The 18,206-nt window shown below is 29.5% G+C and overlaps 1 protein-coding gene across 3 annotated transcripts in view; it reads left to right on the forward strand.

Moving 5' to 3' along the window:
- LOC106460135 overlaps positions 1-18,206 on the forward strand; it is a 150,202-nt gene that overhangs the window by 35,758 nt on the left and 96,238 nt on the right. The window contains exons 3-8 of one of the 3 annotated variants that reach the window (XM_022386783.1): positions 2,182-2,232; positions 6,387-6,518; positions 7,821-8,164; positions 9,878-9,969; positions 15,307-15,457; positions 16,384-17,808. In XM_022386783.1, coding sequence (XP_022242491.1) covers positions 2,182-2,232; positions 6,387-6,518; positions 7,821-8,164; positions 9,878-9,969; positions 15,307-15,457; positions 16,384-17,808 — 2,195 coding nt within the window. The remainder of the gene's footprint in view (positions 1-2,181; positions 2,233-6,386; positions 6,519-7,820; positions 8,165-9,877; positions 9,970-15,306; positions 15,458-16,383; positions 17,809-18,206) is intronic. The other 2 variants (XM_013919816.2, XM_022386784.1) reach the window with 2 other exon arrangements.

Genomic DNA, 18,206 nt, shown 5'->3' on the forward strand with positions numbered 1-18,206 from the left:
TGTTGGAATGAAATATAGCAAGACTTGCATTGCCTACTAAGAAAGTTAGTAGCAGGTAGTCATCGGGTTAAAATTGTAAATCTTGATATTATATACAAATTTAGCTCTTGAGTCACATCATGTTTTCTTTTAGTGGAAAACTTTTGTGGCTTTAATAAAATTAAAAACATTTCTAAAGCATGTATACATGAAAATATATTCATTTTTGGTTTTTGGTGTCCTCAGTGTGATACCTGCAGTGGAAAGATGTAATTTTGTTTGATGATATCTGGTTGTCAGTTAAGTCTTTCTTGTGCACTTCTAGGAAAAAAGCCAAAGCCCAAGAAAGAAAGAAGCAGTTGAATTGTAGACAGCTGTTTGGGCTTTCTTTTTTTACCATGAATTTTGCACATAAAAATTTGCATAAGGAGTATAACAAGGACATTCTTTAAACACTGGTGAACTGAGGACATTGATTTTTGTAATCAAGCTTTAAATGTGGTTTATGCATTAAAATATGCAAGGTCTTTATGAGCTGCATTAAAATCTTTGTTAGCTTGAACCTATCAAGAGTTTATATATTTACAATTGAAGACATAGTATATTTAAATTATCAGTTGAGGTCGATACACATTCAACTTTTACTATTGGAGTTGGAAGAATAAACAGTCAGATATGTTCAATATACACAAAACTTTTATTTGAGAACATAAAGTGTGTGAAATGCTCTCTCAGGTAGTTTATATCTTGATTGGAAATTGTATATCTATCTACATGTTATCCATGAAAAGGTTCATGTTACGAGTAATTCAGACAATGAATTCTATGTGATCGCCAAGATACTATTCTTGAAGAAACTGCCATGTCTCTTCAAGTTGGTGGCATTGGGTCTACAATACTAAGGAACCTTGCACATAATTGCAACTCCTTCAGAGTTTCTTTTTTTTTTCATAAGTAAATTTTAATGTGGTATTTTTAACTAAATATGCATTTTTGTTAAACTTCTTGTATACTTTATTTGGTTCAAATCCTCTATCAATAGCTATATACTTAATTAATAACAATTCGTTATTTAAATCTTCCTGTTTTGAACATATTGTTAAAGCTCTATAAACAAATGTATAAAACGCTGATATTTTTTGGGTTTTTATATAATATGATTCTTTGTGTGGTGAATATAGTATATAGTGGCACTCTTCAAGTTGGTGGCATTGTGTCTACAATACTAAGGAACCTTGCAGTATCATTTTCATTCACGATTTCAGGTATTTTGTCAGCCATGTATTTGCCCATGTGTGTCTGTGTTTTTACTGGTGGTTTAGTATACAACTGGTTCATTATATATGTTACTCCGACCATCACAATAAATTGCCAGTGTTTATGTTTGTGCTTTGCAGTACTAGCATCTGTTTTGAATTCTGTCGTTAGATGGGTGGACAGTTGATATTGAGTTGGAAGTTGTAGAACTGAATGTATATACTGGAAGGTGACAGATAAGTATGGACTTTTGTTATGTTCATTGATGTTCTTGTGATATTTACTGCTTTAGATAACAAGTACCAAGAATGATTTTACTTATCTTTCATCATGAAGTTAAGAAACTTCCTATGTTGGAACTTAAATGACAAGAAATTGATCTTGAATGGTTATTTGGCAAATAGCAAGGCAGTGTATGATCCTTATAAGTTAGTATCTTCACAGTCACTTAAATAATTGAATTTGTAAAGTGATTGAACTGCTTTTATATTTAAAAGCACAACAATATAAAGATAATATGGAAGCTGTAAGACCCCTTTTGTATATCTAAGTGTGGTCACAGAAATTTACTAGTAAGTTTTAGCTATCCCTGAAGAAGAGTTTTAGGGCAGCATGACTTGTGCATTAGCCTTATAGTTGGAAAGTTGTGAATTCTAAGCTTTTTCATGCCTTTGAGCAAGATACTTTACCCCAACTGTTTCAGTCTAATCAGCTATATAAAGGATACCAGTGGGTAGCTGAAGGTCAACTTGTGATGGTCTGGCAACCCATTCGAGGGGAATGTGTCACCACTCTCATCTACTTGTGTTGTTGACACCTGAGTTCATTACTGGCTATTGTATGTTATCTAGGCATGGGATAGAATTGATTTATATTTTACTGTATTTTAAAAATTAAAGAAACAGAAGTAATAAAAAATGAAAATATTGTATTGTTTGTTTACAGATTTACTTTGCTACACAGGATCAATGCCCAATTTTGCTAATATAAAAATAGGTTTGTATAAACTTCAGAACAAAGAAATAAAACTTATAATATGCACTACTGGCACTTCTGTTTAAAATGTTTAAAATTATAATAAATAATTAAAAACAATGTTTTGTATTTACACAATAAAAATTTTATTGAAGCCGTACGGCTTCCACTTTCAAATAGAAATATCACTTTACATTTACATGTTTTGACGTGATCCACATCATTCTCAGGAGTAGCTTACAAGACTGTTTTATACTTTCCCCTTGTCACATTACTTCATTGTTATTTGCATATTTCTTTAGTGTAATTGAAAAAAACAAAATTATAATATATCTTGCCGTATATCAATGGATTGACTTGCTGGTCCTTTGCTTCTATTTAATACTTGTTTTGTTTTTTATATTTCATTATTTCTAATATTTCTCTAATATTTAATGATATAAAACTTTGAGGTTGAGCCAAAATTAAAGTTTTTTCCCATAATATTGTATGTTGGGTAGTTTTTACATGTTCGGCTATAGCTGACATTTCTATTTTGTTTTTTCTTGTGTAACTTTTGTGTTCTTGCAATCTATATTTTAAATTTCTTTTAGTTTGACCAATATAAACACTACCACATTCATATTCTATCTTGTATATACCTGTTTTATCTGTTAATTCTGTTTTGTCTTCAGCATTCCCTATCATATCTTTTATCTTATTTATTGGTTTGAAGACAGGGTAAAAATTCTGATATTTTTTTAAATACTTTATATAAGTGACTTGTCAAACCTAAAACATTAGGTAAACTCAGAGTTTCTTTTTTTTTCATAAGCATATTTTAATGTGGTATTTTTAACTAAATTTGCATTTTTGTTAAACTTGTTAAATGCCTTGTCTACTTTATTTGGTTCAAATCCTCTATCAATAGCTGTATACTTAATTAATAACAATTCGTTATTTAAATCTTCCTGTTTTGAACATATTGTTAAAGCTCTATAAACAAATGTATAAAACGCTGATATTTTTTGGGTTTTTATATAATATGATTCTTTATGTGGTGACATAACAATAGCAAAAGGTTTTCTATAAACTGATGTTTCTAAGTTACCTTCTGCTTCTTTCCTAACTAATACATCTAAGAAATTAATGCTATTATTATTTTCAATTTCACATGTGAATTGAATTGCTGGTTCTTTACTATTTAAATAACTCAAAATTATTGTAGATTGCTGTTGTCATGTTGCCACACCACGAATGTGTCATCTACATATCTTATCCAAACTTCTAGCTTAAACTTAGTGTTATTTAAAGCTTAGTTTTCAAAATTTTCCATATAAAGGTCACATAACAAAAACCTCTTTTTATTTATAATAATTTTGATTAACCTGGAAAAATGGATTATCTACACACACTCTTGTTAATTTCAATATATCTATATTTTTGACTGTTGGTACTCTGTTTTCTATTAATTTATTCTTAAAACACCTAATGGTGTTTTAGTAAACAACGATATTACATCAAATGATACCAGTAAGTCTTCCTTTTCTAATTTTAGGTTTTTAAGCTTCTCTACAAATTCTATAGAATGTTTGACTGTATGTTTATTCTTATTTCTCAAAGAAGAGTACTTACGTGTTATAAATTTTGCTATTTCATAAGATGATGAACCTATATTTGATACTATGGGCCTAAAGCTTATGTATTTTTGGTGTGATAAATCTACTTGGTACTAAACATTTTCTCTCTTCAGGAGTTAAAATTAGGCTATTCTTAACATTAGTTTTTACGTTTTCATGATATTTGTTTATTGGGTTATTCTTAAGCTTTTCATATGTACTATCTTTCAATATGTCTTCTACTCCCTTGTCATAATCAATTTTGTTAAATATTACAGTTTATCCCCCTTTATCTGCTATACAAATGATTATATTATTGTATTTTGGCACTTTTATATAAAGTTAAAATTATAAATAATATTCAGTGTTAAATCTGGTACTCAATTAAAAACATTTTATTTAGGCCTAATATATGGCCTTCAAAAAGTTGACGACTACATGTTTCGACGTTGCAAAGTCATCCTCAAGAGTGAATTACAAGACAATGTTAAAGTATTTATAACTTGTTAGTAGGTCATGTGACCTGTATGCTATTTTACATAAATTCATGCTAAACCATTTAAAGGAGATCAATCCACATTCTTGCAGAATACTTTCACATTACAAAAAAAATTGGAGTATATACAATAGCATGTGAATGTGGAAGTATTTACATTGATCAGACAAAACGTAATTTAAAATACAATTTCATTGAGCATGAGGGATATGTAAAAATTGAAAAAGTGAAAATTCATCCATAGCAGAACATGTACAGGAAATACAATATTATGGGAAAAAATTGTAATATTAGCTCAACTAAAAAGTATAATTGGTAATAATATTCATGAATCCTTAGAAATAATAAAACATAAAAAAGGTCATGTAGTATTAAATAGAGATGAAGGTATGGCAGGTATTGAATGGTTTAGCATGAATTTATGTAAAATAGCATACAGGTCACATGACCTACTAACAAGTTAAAAATACTTTAATGTTGTCTTGGAATTCACTCTTGAGAATGACGTTGCAATGTCGAAATATGTAGTCGTCAACTTTTTGAAGGCCATAGATAGGCCTAAATAAAATGATTTTAGTTGTGTACCAGTTTTAACATTGAATATTATTTATATATTTATGATTTTGATTATATTACTCTTTTCTTTTATTGATTTTATTATTTTATAATCAACATTTTGTTTATTATAGTTCAGTTTGAACTTTTTAATAATTTTATGACATTCTACTCTAACAGCTTTTACATCATTAGAACTTCTTACTTAACTTAACTCAATTTCAATATTTGTTATAATTTTGTTCTTACTATAATTTGTTAATCTAATTGCACAACCGAAGCCTTTTTCTAACACTTCCTGTTGTTTAGTATTTAACGTTTCATTTTAATTATTAACAATTTGAGGATTCTCTAAAATATTCTTATATTTTTCTGGTAATGTTCATATTTATTTTGATTTCCTTTTTCTTTTTCTGTTAACTTATTAAATTTATGATCTAATTTTATCTTATATTTATCAGTCTTTCTTCATACGAATCCAATAGATATTTTTTCACATTTTAATCAGTTTTGTCCATTTTCCATTACTGCCACCAAATGTAATTCATACACTTTGTACTCTAGGTCTGCTATGAAACTTTTTTTTTTGTTGTATCGTAATCCTCAATATCTGTTGCTTAATCTTGTTTAAACAGTGGTCGATTTTCTTTCCTTTCATGTTACTTCTTACTTGTATAAACTTTGAATTGATACTATTTCTTTTGCATTTCACTAAAAAAGTTAATTGAAGTATCTTCCTTTTCAACTTACTCCTCTGACTTACAAATGTTTTCCTTATAAATCCTGTTGCAGTCTTTTCCATATTCCTTTCCTTAAAGGCAGGTGGTATTCCAGGCCTACTAGTTTTAGCTCAGCCTTAAAATTTTGTATCATTTAATATCAGAGAAACATCAGAAATAACAAAATATAATAAACAAAAACAAGTATTAAATGGAGAAGAAGGACTAGCAAGTCAATATGTTGATATATAGCAAGATATATTGTAATTTTTTTTTAAAATTACACAAAAGAAATATTCAAATAATAATGAAGTAATGTGACAAGGGGAAAGTATAAAAGTATAAAACAATCAGAGGATGACGTAGATCACGTCTAAACATGTACATGTAGAGTGATATTTCTATTTTAAAGTGGAAGCCGTACGGCTTCAATAAAGTTTTTATTATGTAAATATAAAATGTTGTTTTTAATAATTTATTATAATTAAAAAAAAACTTGTAATGTTAGAAAGAAACAAGTGTATTCAAACTTGTAGAAGATGGGACATTTTTCACAAACAAATAAGAACATAGTCTGAAGTATGTAGTTATGTAATTTTTAATCAAATAAATTTCACTTATGTTTCAGAAAAATATAATGAAAAATTGCAGTTTGGAGAAACATGTTTAGAAAATTTTATTCAATATTTTCTCCTTAATCAGTAGCATTTTGTAACTATTTAAAAAAATGCAAATATTAGTAGTAAAATGGTAGACTACTGTTTTAAAGTTAAATCTATAATAACAATCTATGTTGTTTATTTTTAGCAGATCTGTTGGAGTGTGGAAAGTGTGGAGCAGTTTTCAATAATATTCATCATTTCATTGATCATAAAACCTCAGCATGCAAATCATTAGAAGGTGCTATATCAATAACTGAAAGAGTTTCGAGATCTAGAGGTAAGGTGAGATTATTTTTAGTGCTGTGATTTTAACAATTCTGCCACTCTAACCTTTCTCATGTCCATCAGTCATATATTATAAATACTATCGTTTGGTAATCCAGTCAAGTACAACAGATCTTTATTCAAACCATATTAAAGTTTTTTTTTTACCATTGAATCGTCCAAAATACATACAATAAAATTACAAATACTAAGAGTAGCTGTTTGTATTGTTTTAAGTCTCAGTTTTACACTTTACAGCGAAGATATTTTTGCTAGTGGTTGTTTTACAGTTATAAAAATACAGATTAATTAGGCCTTTTGATATTGTACTTGGGATTGTATCCTGTTTTATCTTCATTTTTTATTCTTGCTTTATGCCAAAATCTGGTTTTTCTGATTAGTTACTTCTACAGTTTTCTATGAAATTTTACTAAAATTTTGTAGAAATATTAAATAATAAATATAAATAAATCTTCAAGAGAAAAGAATTTTCAGTATTAACCCCCACTAAAAGTTTTAAATTTTTTCTTTACTAAGTAAAATTATGTAATCAGTAGGGAATATGTTGGTGTGGAAGTTCATCAAGTTTTGTTGAAGTCTTATATACCTGGGCATAACTATCTTGTTTTGATGAAATTCCTCTTTTTTTTTAACAGGATTATGGCCAGTTTGTGTAAAGATTGTTTTCAGTTTTTAAAACATAAAATAATTTCATGAAGCATGCAACATTGCTTTTTTTTATAACTTTTTTATTTCACATTTAACATTTTAGAAGTTTTCTCAAAGATTTGTGTACAGTTGTGGCAGATTATTTGTTTTGTGTCATAAGCCTGTAGCGTAATAAATTAGGTGCACACCTGCAGTTTCTTTCTTGCTAGTCAGTATAGAGAAGAAATAACTTAAACATGCCTAAGTTATTTTTGGTGCCACATTAGTACCAAATACTTAAAAATTGTGTGTGTGAGATTTTGTGTTTCTTAAAAATGTAATTTAAACCTATGATTTCACTGTGAGTTGACTAGTTGCAAATGCCCTTTCTATAATTAACAGTTGACTATTTTTGAACAAAGTTCCATTTAGCTGGTACCACTTTCCAATAAATTTTTAGAAGGAAGAAACAAGTGTTTAAAATATTTAAAATAATTATAAAATTCAGTGTAAATGACTTTAGTTATTAACACTTACATTGAGACCACTGAACAGAAACATTGGTGTTTAAATGTAGGTTTGAGCATGTATTTTTATGTCATCATTTAGTCCATGTAATAGATATATACTTATATACAGTAATACTTGTTTCAAAATGCTTGTTAAGGTCATTTATCCAGAGAATATAAAAAGAAATCTCCAAAGCTAAAGACTGGGCCAACTTCTAAATGGAAAATTAAACGTCATGCTTCAGCAGCTAAAACTAGATCAGCTAAGTCTGGATTTTGTGGAAGAGTAGATAAGACAAAAATAACACTATCTAAGCAGAAAGACCAGCAGCAGTTGTCTGCTGGGAGATTGACCACTCCAAGCTCTAGTGACTCAGGTACCTCAACAAATGTAACAGTTTCCAAGAGAAAAAGTTTGGAAATATCCAATCTGAAAAGGGGTGCATATAAAACAGGTTCATTATCTTGTGAGTTGGATGCTGCAACAAGTAGAACTCCAAAGGTATGGGATAATATTTTTACATTCTTCATCAAAAAACAAAATACTTTTTTTAAGTTGTAAAAATATAGTAAAATAGGACAAATATTTTTTCTTCATGTCTATTTACTGGTGCTGAAGTCAAAGATATATAATACAATTTAGTGTAAAATAGTAAAATTATGATAAACACTTGATAAAAGTGTTGTCCAGCTTTTTTTTTTATAACTTTTATTGAGGTACAGTATTTGTCACATGATTAGTTTTATTCATTAAATATACCATTGTTAACTTGGTCAGTTTTGAACTTTTCAATAAAGAAGTATCTATATTGTTCAAGAACTCCATGATGAATGACAAGTGAGTGCAGCAATAAACATTTACAAAATAGATAGTTTTCTTTACTGAATATTGGAACTATCCAGAAAAAAGTGTTGGTTGACTGTTGAATGTTCATTGCCACGATTGATTATTGATTGGCCATAGGTTTAGTCTATGATATGTTATGTATAAGATTGTTTACAAATAAGTTTAAGCTATCCCTAAAGACCAAATTTGGTCAGTTTATAGCTTTTTCAATAAAGAAACATCTATACCATTCAAGAATTGCATAATGATTGACAATCAAGACAAAAGATGTTTGCTTTAAGTTTTTGAAGCTAATTTTTCATTTGTTAAGAGCACAACAGTTCTCTGATGGTCTCTTAGTCAAGCCTTGGTCGAGGCATTTGTTTATATGGATTTTGAAAAGGCATCTGAAAAAAGAAAAAATGCTTGATATTTGTTAAATTCTTTTTTCTATCATGATTTGTGATGCTGTGATGGTAAAACAAGTTATTTAGTATGATTTGCTATAGAATATGTCAATGGATTGTTAAATTAGGATAGAGGTACATTTTTGGTGAGAGTAATATGTGATGGTAAAAATACGTAGTTGTGCCTCCACCAGGCTTGGCACGGCCTGTTGGTAAAGCCACTTGACTTGCAATCTATGGATTGTGAGATTGAAACCTGTCATTAAAGTATAGTTTCTGACAAAAATAATGAGTTTTAGAGCTTAACACAGGATGGTAAAAAAAAATCTGATATAGGGTTAGAAGTTTAGCTTCTTTTTAAACATTGATTTTTGATTTTTCACAGGATCTTTTATATCTAATACTTGAAATTAGAGAATTTTAATATATATATATATTTTTGGGAATGTGGCCTCAACAAGGCAATAAAAACAACATTTTCAAAAAGTAATGTCAGTAGCATTGAAAATGGCTGAGCTGTTAAAGGTTAACTTTCAATTTTTAATTCAATACTTATGTAGTCATCCAGGAAGGTAGCAGGCTAGTACATTATATTTTTTGTTTGTAACTCAACCACAGTTTTGTTTGAGTGAGCTTCATCACATATGTATTTTCTAGGACAAGTTTAATGGCATTTCAGTAATTTCATGGATGATACCTGTAGCTCTGTTTAAATGCTTTTTAATTCAAAAATAATATTTTACAAATGATATTTTATCTTGTAACATATTAGGATAGTTTACAGAGAAAAAATGAAAAAATAGCTCAAACATATTTTTATGTAGCTCCAAGAAGTCTTGCATGTAAACAACACATATTGATTTATTTTTCAAAATTTTCTGCTCATTCCAAAACATGGGTATATATTTGTGTTGCACATGATTTCCTTATCTTTCACTGATTTGAATATTACAGCATCTTGTTTCTTCCCTTTTATGAATAGGTAAGAAAGGTATTCAAAGTAGAGAAGATCCTTGACAAGAGATATGTTAAAGATGAAGTGGAATATCTCATTAAGTGGGAAAATTATCCGGAGTAAGAAATATTTTTTGTTTAAATTGTATAAAAATCATCTACTTGAATATATTCTTTTTTGTTTCTAATGAAAATAAGATATAGCTACTTTTGTTAGTACTTATGAGGAAATTTCAGTTAAAGAGTGAGAATGAGGATTGATAACATTCATTGTTGTTTTTAATCTTGAATAATATTAACATCATTGTAAATACTAGTTGGATATATAAGGCTTGAACTCTTTGCAAAATATTTTGTATGAAAGTTTTTGCAAATAATTGTTGTAATGCATAATAATATTTTGTAGGGTCAAAAAAGTGTGTATTTCCTTGTTAGGCTTCAAACATTGTACAAAGCAGGACACTGGTATGTTCATATGCTTACATGCATATGTATATGTCAGAGTATCTTGCTTAGAATATTGTATGTATATTTTCAATTCTATTCTTGATCATTTTACTAACCCTTTTTCCACTGATTTTTTGAAACTAATATTTAATCCTTTAATGCAGTGTGTAGATAAATAGCATGAACATTTGTTTTACACTGTCACAACCATTCCATTATTCTCTCACCCTACTTAAATTACCTTGTGGTAAATGAGGTTAATAAAAATCACCTCTGGTTTACTAACAGTTTAAATAGTTTTTGTTAATATTTGGGGGTGTCACTGTTTTTATAGTAGCAAATGAAATTAGAAGAGTCTGGAGGATATTTTGAATGATCAAGAATATTCGTTTTATTCTAAGCACACAGTTTTTTAAATTGAATTTTAAGTTTGTTTCTGTTTCAAAAGTGATACTTAAGTGAGAATTATTCGATTGATTTAGCAGCTTTTTTATGATTTCTACTGGTTATTTTTAGCATACATGTTGGTTGATGTAAAATATATGTGGATTTAAGAATATTCTAGAAATTTTAATTTATATGTAAGCACTTGACTCTACAGTTTGCAGAGTTTATTATTGCAAAAACTTGTTTTATTTAACACAGTTCATGAGCCAGGCCTAGACACATCGTATAACTTTGTTAGGATTTTTTTTAGCATGAATGTGGAACTATGTTCTAAGTGCTAAAAATAACATAAATCAATGCCTTTATGAAACAGGAGATCAAGGATACTTTAAAAAGAAAATATTTGTATATATTCAAGAAAGTTTGGGCTTTTGGAATTCATGAGCCTTACACTTAGAAACTGTATGTTAATTGGATAGAATCACTTTGTAGTAATGGTAATGAGCTCTGTTGTTTCTTATGTACTTCTTTTCATTTTGACATTCATGGAGGTTATCTTGGATTTGATCTAGTTGTCAGTAGGATATGGAGCACAAATTTCTGCTTGGGATATGTCATCATGCTGAGGATATTGTTCCTTGAAGATTTGTAGAGCATTTAAAGGTGTAATATTACCATTGTTTTCATCAAAAATGCCAAGTATATGTTGAAGATGTGGTTGTTGAATGCCCCTGGTATGTGTCCTGATAGTTCCATCAATGTGTTGTTTCCTGAGCAAAGTAGATATAACCTGCCACATCTCATTTTAGGATGGAATATCAATACGCTGAGGATATTTATTGACCAAGTATTCATGCATTCTTCTGGTACTGATCTTTTTGGCATCATCAATAGCTCCTTCTTGAAACATTTCTGTGATTTCTTCTCTGAAAGGGTCAATATACTTTGAACCATAACATCCATATGCTGGTTGTAAGGCCCAACCTTGGGGAAATGTTTCTTTGCTACTGATTGAATTAATTTCTTCCAGTAAAATGGTTTTAGGCTACAGGGAAAAGGTATGAAAAACCTTAGCCAATAAAACAAAAAGCCAAATTCACAGCCTATTAAAAAAAACTAACAAAATCTTCCTGGTCTGGTTCGTGAATGCAGTGTTAATATATTTTTGATATTGGAGTAAACATATTCTTTTAGTATATACACCTGAAGAACTAAACATTTCTGGGACAATACAAAAAAAATTATATTTTCATTGTTGAACTTTTGTTTAAATCTCATTTTGTGCATTTAGAAGGTTTTTTTTTAGAATTGAAGAATGTGCCCATGTAAGTTGTATGTACAGAAAAAAATTAGGTTTAGTCACCACACAAAATGAAATGGCTATCGCTTGATACCTGTTCACTTTTAATTCTTAATAAACCAATAAAAATACATGTTTATTGAGAAAAAATTATACGAGAAAAAATCTGTCTTTTAAAGTAACAGCTCTATTTTTAGTTAACCATCTGCTCACAGGTCTGTCAAATTCATCAATCTTGTATCTGTGATGCTGTACAGATAAATGTTTACTATAATTCTAACTTCAATATGTGTATCTTCACAAAATTTGGCAAGCTTTTAGTGAACACTAGTCTGTACACAAAAAATCAGATTTCTTTAATAAAGCATTTTTACTGAAGAGTTGTTTGTTTATTTTTCTGAAGCCTTTGCTGAATGTAATTTTCATGCCAAGAATAATACTTCTTTTCATATTACAGTTTATATGTTTCATTTGCATAACCTCTAGAATCTCCTATAAGAATTTAAAAAGTTCTTTTTTGCACACGTCATTTTAGTTTTGTGTATTTCTATAATCCTAGTGTCAATAGCAAGAAATTAAAGCAAGAAACCAATAACTGTTTCTCTTAGAGCTAATATAAGCACCATGTTTCACAAAGCTCTTGAGCTCTTGAAATTTAAGGCATTTTACTAGAGTTATGTTAGGCTAAGCTGAAAAGTTTCTGATTTTTACATATTGACTACTTTTGTTCAAAACTATATAATAATAAGTAAAATATATACATAAAACAAGGATTTCTAGTACTTTCAAGCTCTTTTGTACTTGAGTAAAAAATTTTAGATGTTCTTCTGTAAACCTCATTGAATATCACACAGTTGGGTCCAAAAAAGAATTCATGTAATTTTCAGATGTGTTTTTTAGAACACAAAATGTATATCAGTCACTATAATAGTACTCCAAAAGTACTATAATTTATCTAGCTTTCTAAGTAAGTTATAAAGAAGTTAAAAACAATTCCTTAAGTGTTGGGAGCACCAAAATATGATCACCATATACTAAGCAATTCTGCTTGCAGTTTACGATGGGAAAACCAAACAATGACTTACAAGATTTTTGTTCAGAAAAAAAATGCTCTTTCTGTAGCTTGTAAACATGTCCATCAGCCATGTAAATTTGATTAGCAAACAGCCACAAAAATTGGATAGAGAGGAAATATTAAACAAATTTCTAAGTTATCACTCTTCTGTGTCACTGGTGTATTTGCACTTTGATATCTTTCTTTCCAAATTTACTAACATCACAAATAAGCTACTGAGACTCACAAGTAATTAGAAATAAATAAGTACCCATAATGACAAACAATAATATAAAATTTTAACCTCCTACATTATTGACTTGCTGCAACTGATAAGTTTATAAAATCCACTAGAGAGCCCTCCAATCTTTTCATGCATTTCAAGCCTATTATTTATATCATTCTACTTGTTTGATGGGCATGTTTATTATGAATAGAAAGAGCTTATAATGTACAGAAATCTTAAGACCATTTGTTTAAATTAGGTAGTTGCTTTTAGAAATAATGGAACAATAATTCAAATACAGTAATTAAAAATTTTATAAGCTTGTGAACTTGAGCTCAAAGTATGTGTAACATGGTTTGTTTGTTTATGAGATGAAATATATGGGCTTTTGCTGTGTACTTATTGTTTTGCATGGAGTAATAACATTAAAAGAAAACAGACATGAAAAGTTTAAAAGTAGAAATTGTGAAGATAATGAAAATTGAAGATCTAGCAATAATTGGTGTTTTCAAAAGTAAAAAAAAGTATTTTATTTCAAAGCTTTCAACTTTTAATTTCATTGTACATTGATGAATTGATTACAGTTGTTTTGGGGTATAGAAAATGACAGTTTAAAGGCTTCATAAATTCTCAGACAAATATTTAGTACAAATACTTTGTTCAAAACAAATTGTTTTTTTTGTATAAACCAAGTTATTTGTTGTTTGCTAAAATCTTGTCAGATTTCTTGAAAATAGGCTTAGTAAATTCATAGTTATAGTATGTATAATTTCATAGTTCTAACTAAGATGGGTCAAATTGATCCACTTCATGTAGAAAAAGTTAAATGCTTACCTTCAGAAACTAAATTCTGTCTTAGTTTATTTTTATCTCTAAAATATATATATGCAAAATTTAATATCAAAGCATACTGGTTTCTGAGAATACGATAAATCATCATCTTGCATGTTTTCATGATGATATCAAACGTATAATTTTAACATCAGTTGTAAAATGCTGAAATAAAAACATTCTCAATAAGTTTCTTCATTGTAATTTTTCTTTTCCAAGAGTTTAAAATACAGCAACACACATTCAAAATTGATTATTATCAGCTGACATGCTAAAACTTTCCTGAAAGAGCTGTGGCTCTACTGCCTATGTAGGAATGGCCCAAATTGTTCACCAAAATGGTAATTTAAATATCTCCTCAATAAGTCACCAGAACTTTACAACACTATACAGTGTTTCCTTTTATAATAATATCTATGTAATGACTGAGTCATAAGTTCTGGCAATCTCTTGTAAATATCACAGCAAAAAAGTTAGAATTTCTTGTTCTTCTTTTTGCTGCTTCTTTATTATATAACTCAAACCAAAACAATGATGTCAGCCAATTTCACTGAGGTGACATAGTTTCAGATGGAGTATCTGCTTTTCTAAGTATTATTAACTTTTAGTAATTCTAGTGTAAACAATGTTATCATTACCCCTTGAAGTTAGCTTTCTTACAGAAATTTGTTGTTACTTTAAAAAGCTTAGATACAGGGTGAAACAGGAATTACCAGCCAATAATAGATAAACAATAAATATTACAGCTGGAACCTCATTGTATTTAGGACTTGGTTATAAATACAACATTTGTATGTCTATTGAAACACTGCATTAAAAAAACAAGCAAACAAGTAAAGAAAAACTTTTCAAAAAAGGAAGTAAATGTAAGGATGGCTAATACCAATCCTTCAAAAAGAATGCAAACAAGATAGTAGGGATGGGATTTGCATCATCCCTACATAATAGCACAGGCAAAAATTAACATGCATACTATCTTGTTGGCATTCTTTTAGAAGGATTGATATTAGCCATCTTTACCTTTACTTTTTGAAAAGTTTTTCTATACTTGTAGATATACAGTTGGTAAAATTGACTTAGATGGTATATGAATTCTCCTTTTGCCAGAAAACTTTCTACAACATATTTTCTTCTTCTTTTATATTTTAGCATGAAGAAAATATTCAAAACTGTTTTTCAGATGTAGTGTTATTTGCCATTTTCTGTTTATAGAACTGAAAACTGTTGGGAACCTGAAGAAAGTATTTTAAGCAAGGACCTTATAGAAGAATATGAACAAAGTATAACCTCACCAAAAAAAAGAAAAAATGAAACTTGTGATACACCTCCTGTGGAGTTGAAGAAATTCAAGATGGAAATGGAAGTAAGTATGGTCTGTCATTAATTTTTCTCAAGTTTCTGAACTTTTGTGCCTACAGATCAACTTAATCTTGTTTCTTATAATATTCTTTAATTTACAACTGCTTTTAGAAATAAATGATTTAAATGCTACATTTCATAACTTTATTTCCCTAGTACTTACTAGTAAAATTATTAAAGAATGTTCACACCCTATAGATCAAGTGAAATACACTTGTTAAAGATTATGGAGTTTTGTGAAAGAACAATTCTATTTTTGAAGTATGTGTGTGTACACGTATATTTGTTTTCTATTATTTTGTTAAGGTAGTGGCTATTTCATGTTAAGGTTATCTGAGACTTCATCAGTATTCAGAAAATTAGTAAGTTAAGTAACCCTCTTTTTCCTTATTAATTGTTACTTCAGGAAAATTGGAGTAATGTTATTAGTTTTATTTGGTATTTTGTTGGGAGCTATGATTACACACACACACACACACACACACACACCAAAATATAAACTTAAGTTAGAAATTATGAACACTGAAATATTTTGAAGCTTGGTAATTAAACACAGCAGTATGCAAGAGCAATATTTTAATTAAATTTTTGTGTGTATGCAGTGCACATGGATTTATGTGAAGGAGTTGAAGGACTACTAAGAAAAAAATAGACTGATCAGTATAGTCCTTCTCTTCCTTTGTGTTTGTTCACTGTGTGTGTGTGTGTGTGTAGATTCACAGACTCTTGATGTACATGAAATCTATATTTACAAAATGTTTTTTTAAGGTACAGCCTGATGATGACATGCTTAAGTATGTAACTGTTATTGCTTACTGATAAATGGGTGAGTGTGTTTAAAAACATGCAATAAAATGAAGTATAAGCTTGCATTTTCTCTCCTAGTTCATTGTATAGAAGCCATATGTATTTCTTTGTTTTCTTTTGTAGAACTGTGTGGAAATTTCTCAGAAGCAATTACTACTGATTAAAGATAAATCTAATTTGTCATCTCAAGATACTTCAGACAAAATGAAAGATACAGATGTTTCAAAAATAGCAGAAGTTCAAAAGGAGGAACAAATAAATTGTCTATCCATTTCAAAAGCAAATGAAATTAAAAAAATTGAAGATGTTCAAGTTCCAATAAATGAAATATTACTGCATGGTGATAAAAGTGATTATATAGTAACAGAAGACCATAGTGAATCAGTGAAAACTGAACAAACCCAGGTGTCTGAAGAGGATAGTCGTAGTAGACGCTCCACTAGTCGAGTAGCCAGAGATTTTATTAAATCTCTCTGCCAAGGGATCCAAGACACAAAAAATGTTGAAAAACCATGGGAACAAGAGAATACGAGTTTAAAAAAAAGAGGATTTGAAAATTCGTTTCAGAATTTTAATTTGGGATATGACTATGAAAATGACTCTTCAGTCATTTTTATTCCTTCTCCTAACATTAATGTTAAATATTCAATCAGAAAGTTATTTTCTTATTTGATACTGGATCCTAGGAAGTCGAAGTCTTATCTTCTGGGACGTAATGCCATGTATCGTGGGAAGGAGGATCATCAAAACAAAGACTTACTTAGCCTTCTCAGCAGTCATGTGAAGAATCTGTACATAAAAATGAAGCGTGAATCTGTACATAAAAGTTCAAGGGGTAGGGGCCGAGGAAGACCAAGAGGTTCAGGCCGTGGTGGAGGAAGAGGAAAAACAAAAGAACAAGGCAGTATAGTGATGGCCTCTCTTGAAAATGAGAGTCATTATTTTAGTCCAACAGGGAAAGGGATGGAATCTGAATTTTCAACAAGAAAACTTAGTGTTACTCGTGGAGCCATAAGGTCAAGAGGTCGAGGCAGAGGAAGAGGACAAAATGTGAAAAAAAGCGATAGAGAAAATGTGCATATCAAATCTGAATATAAAAGAAGTTCTAAGGATGATGAAGTTGTAAAAATTGGAATAAAGAAACACAAAACAAACGTATCAAAAACACTTTCTTCTTTGAAAAAAGGACGTGGAGGAAAAGTTGCTTCTTTTTCTTCAAAAGTAGTCCAATCTAAGATTCTTTCAGGTGATAATCTGTATCATTCAGAAACTACTGTCAAAAGAAAAGTTGGAAGACCACCAAAGAAACCAAAAGACCAAGGCCCTGGTCCATTGTCTAATCAAAGTGGACTGCCTCCTCACTTAGTGGGGCCTCCCCCATCAGAAGAATTGTCTTGGGATGATGAAATAGGAAATCAGCATAAAAACCGTATTTTTGTGTCAATGCCAGATAAGACTGTGATGGAAGTAAGGTGTTCTGACACACAAAAAGCCTTGCTGAAAGCAGAGTTAGCCTTTAGAACTATGACAAATTCTAACTTGCCTCAGGTAAGGAATAAAATACTTATCTAATAGGCAGTAAATCTTGTAAAATTTAAATGAAATACCTAAATATTATATCTTCCAGCACAGATAGCATGATTCCAAAGGAGTTCTTTATTTATATCTATGTTCTGTATGTGAATATGGAGCTATCCTCTGACTAGTCTGAATGTTCAGTCAACATAATGATTAGCAGTAAACAAATAATATAGGTGATTAATACTGCATTGAAATTGCCTAACTTAAATGAAAGATAACATTTTTTTTACTAACCACTACTGTAATTATTTTACAGAAATGCACATTGAACAATGCTGTGTACATGACATAACACTGTTATGTAAATGTAGTAAATACCGTATTTTTTGGTGTATAAGACACACTTTTTTACCCCAAAATTTGAT

This window comes from Limulus polyphemus, unplaced genomic scaffold, assembly GCF_000517525.1.
Source record: "Limulus polyphemus unplaced genomic scaffold, Limulus_polyphemus-2.1.2 Scaffold716, whole genome shotgun sequence".
NCBI lineage: Eukaryota > Metazoa > Arthropoda > Merostomata > Xiphosura > Limulidae > Limulus > Limulus polyphemus.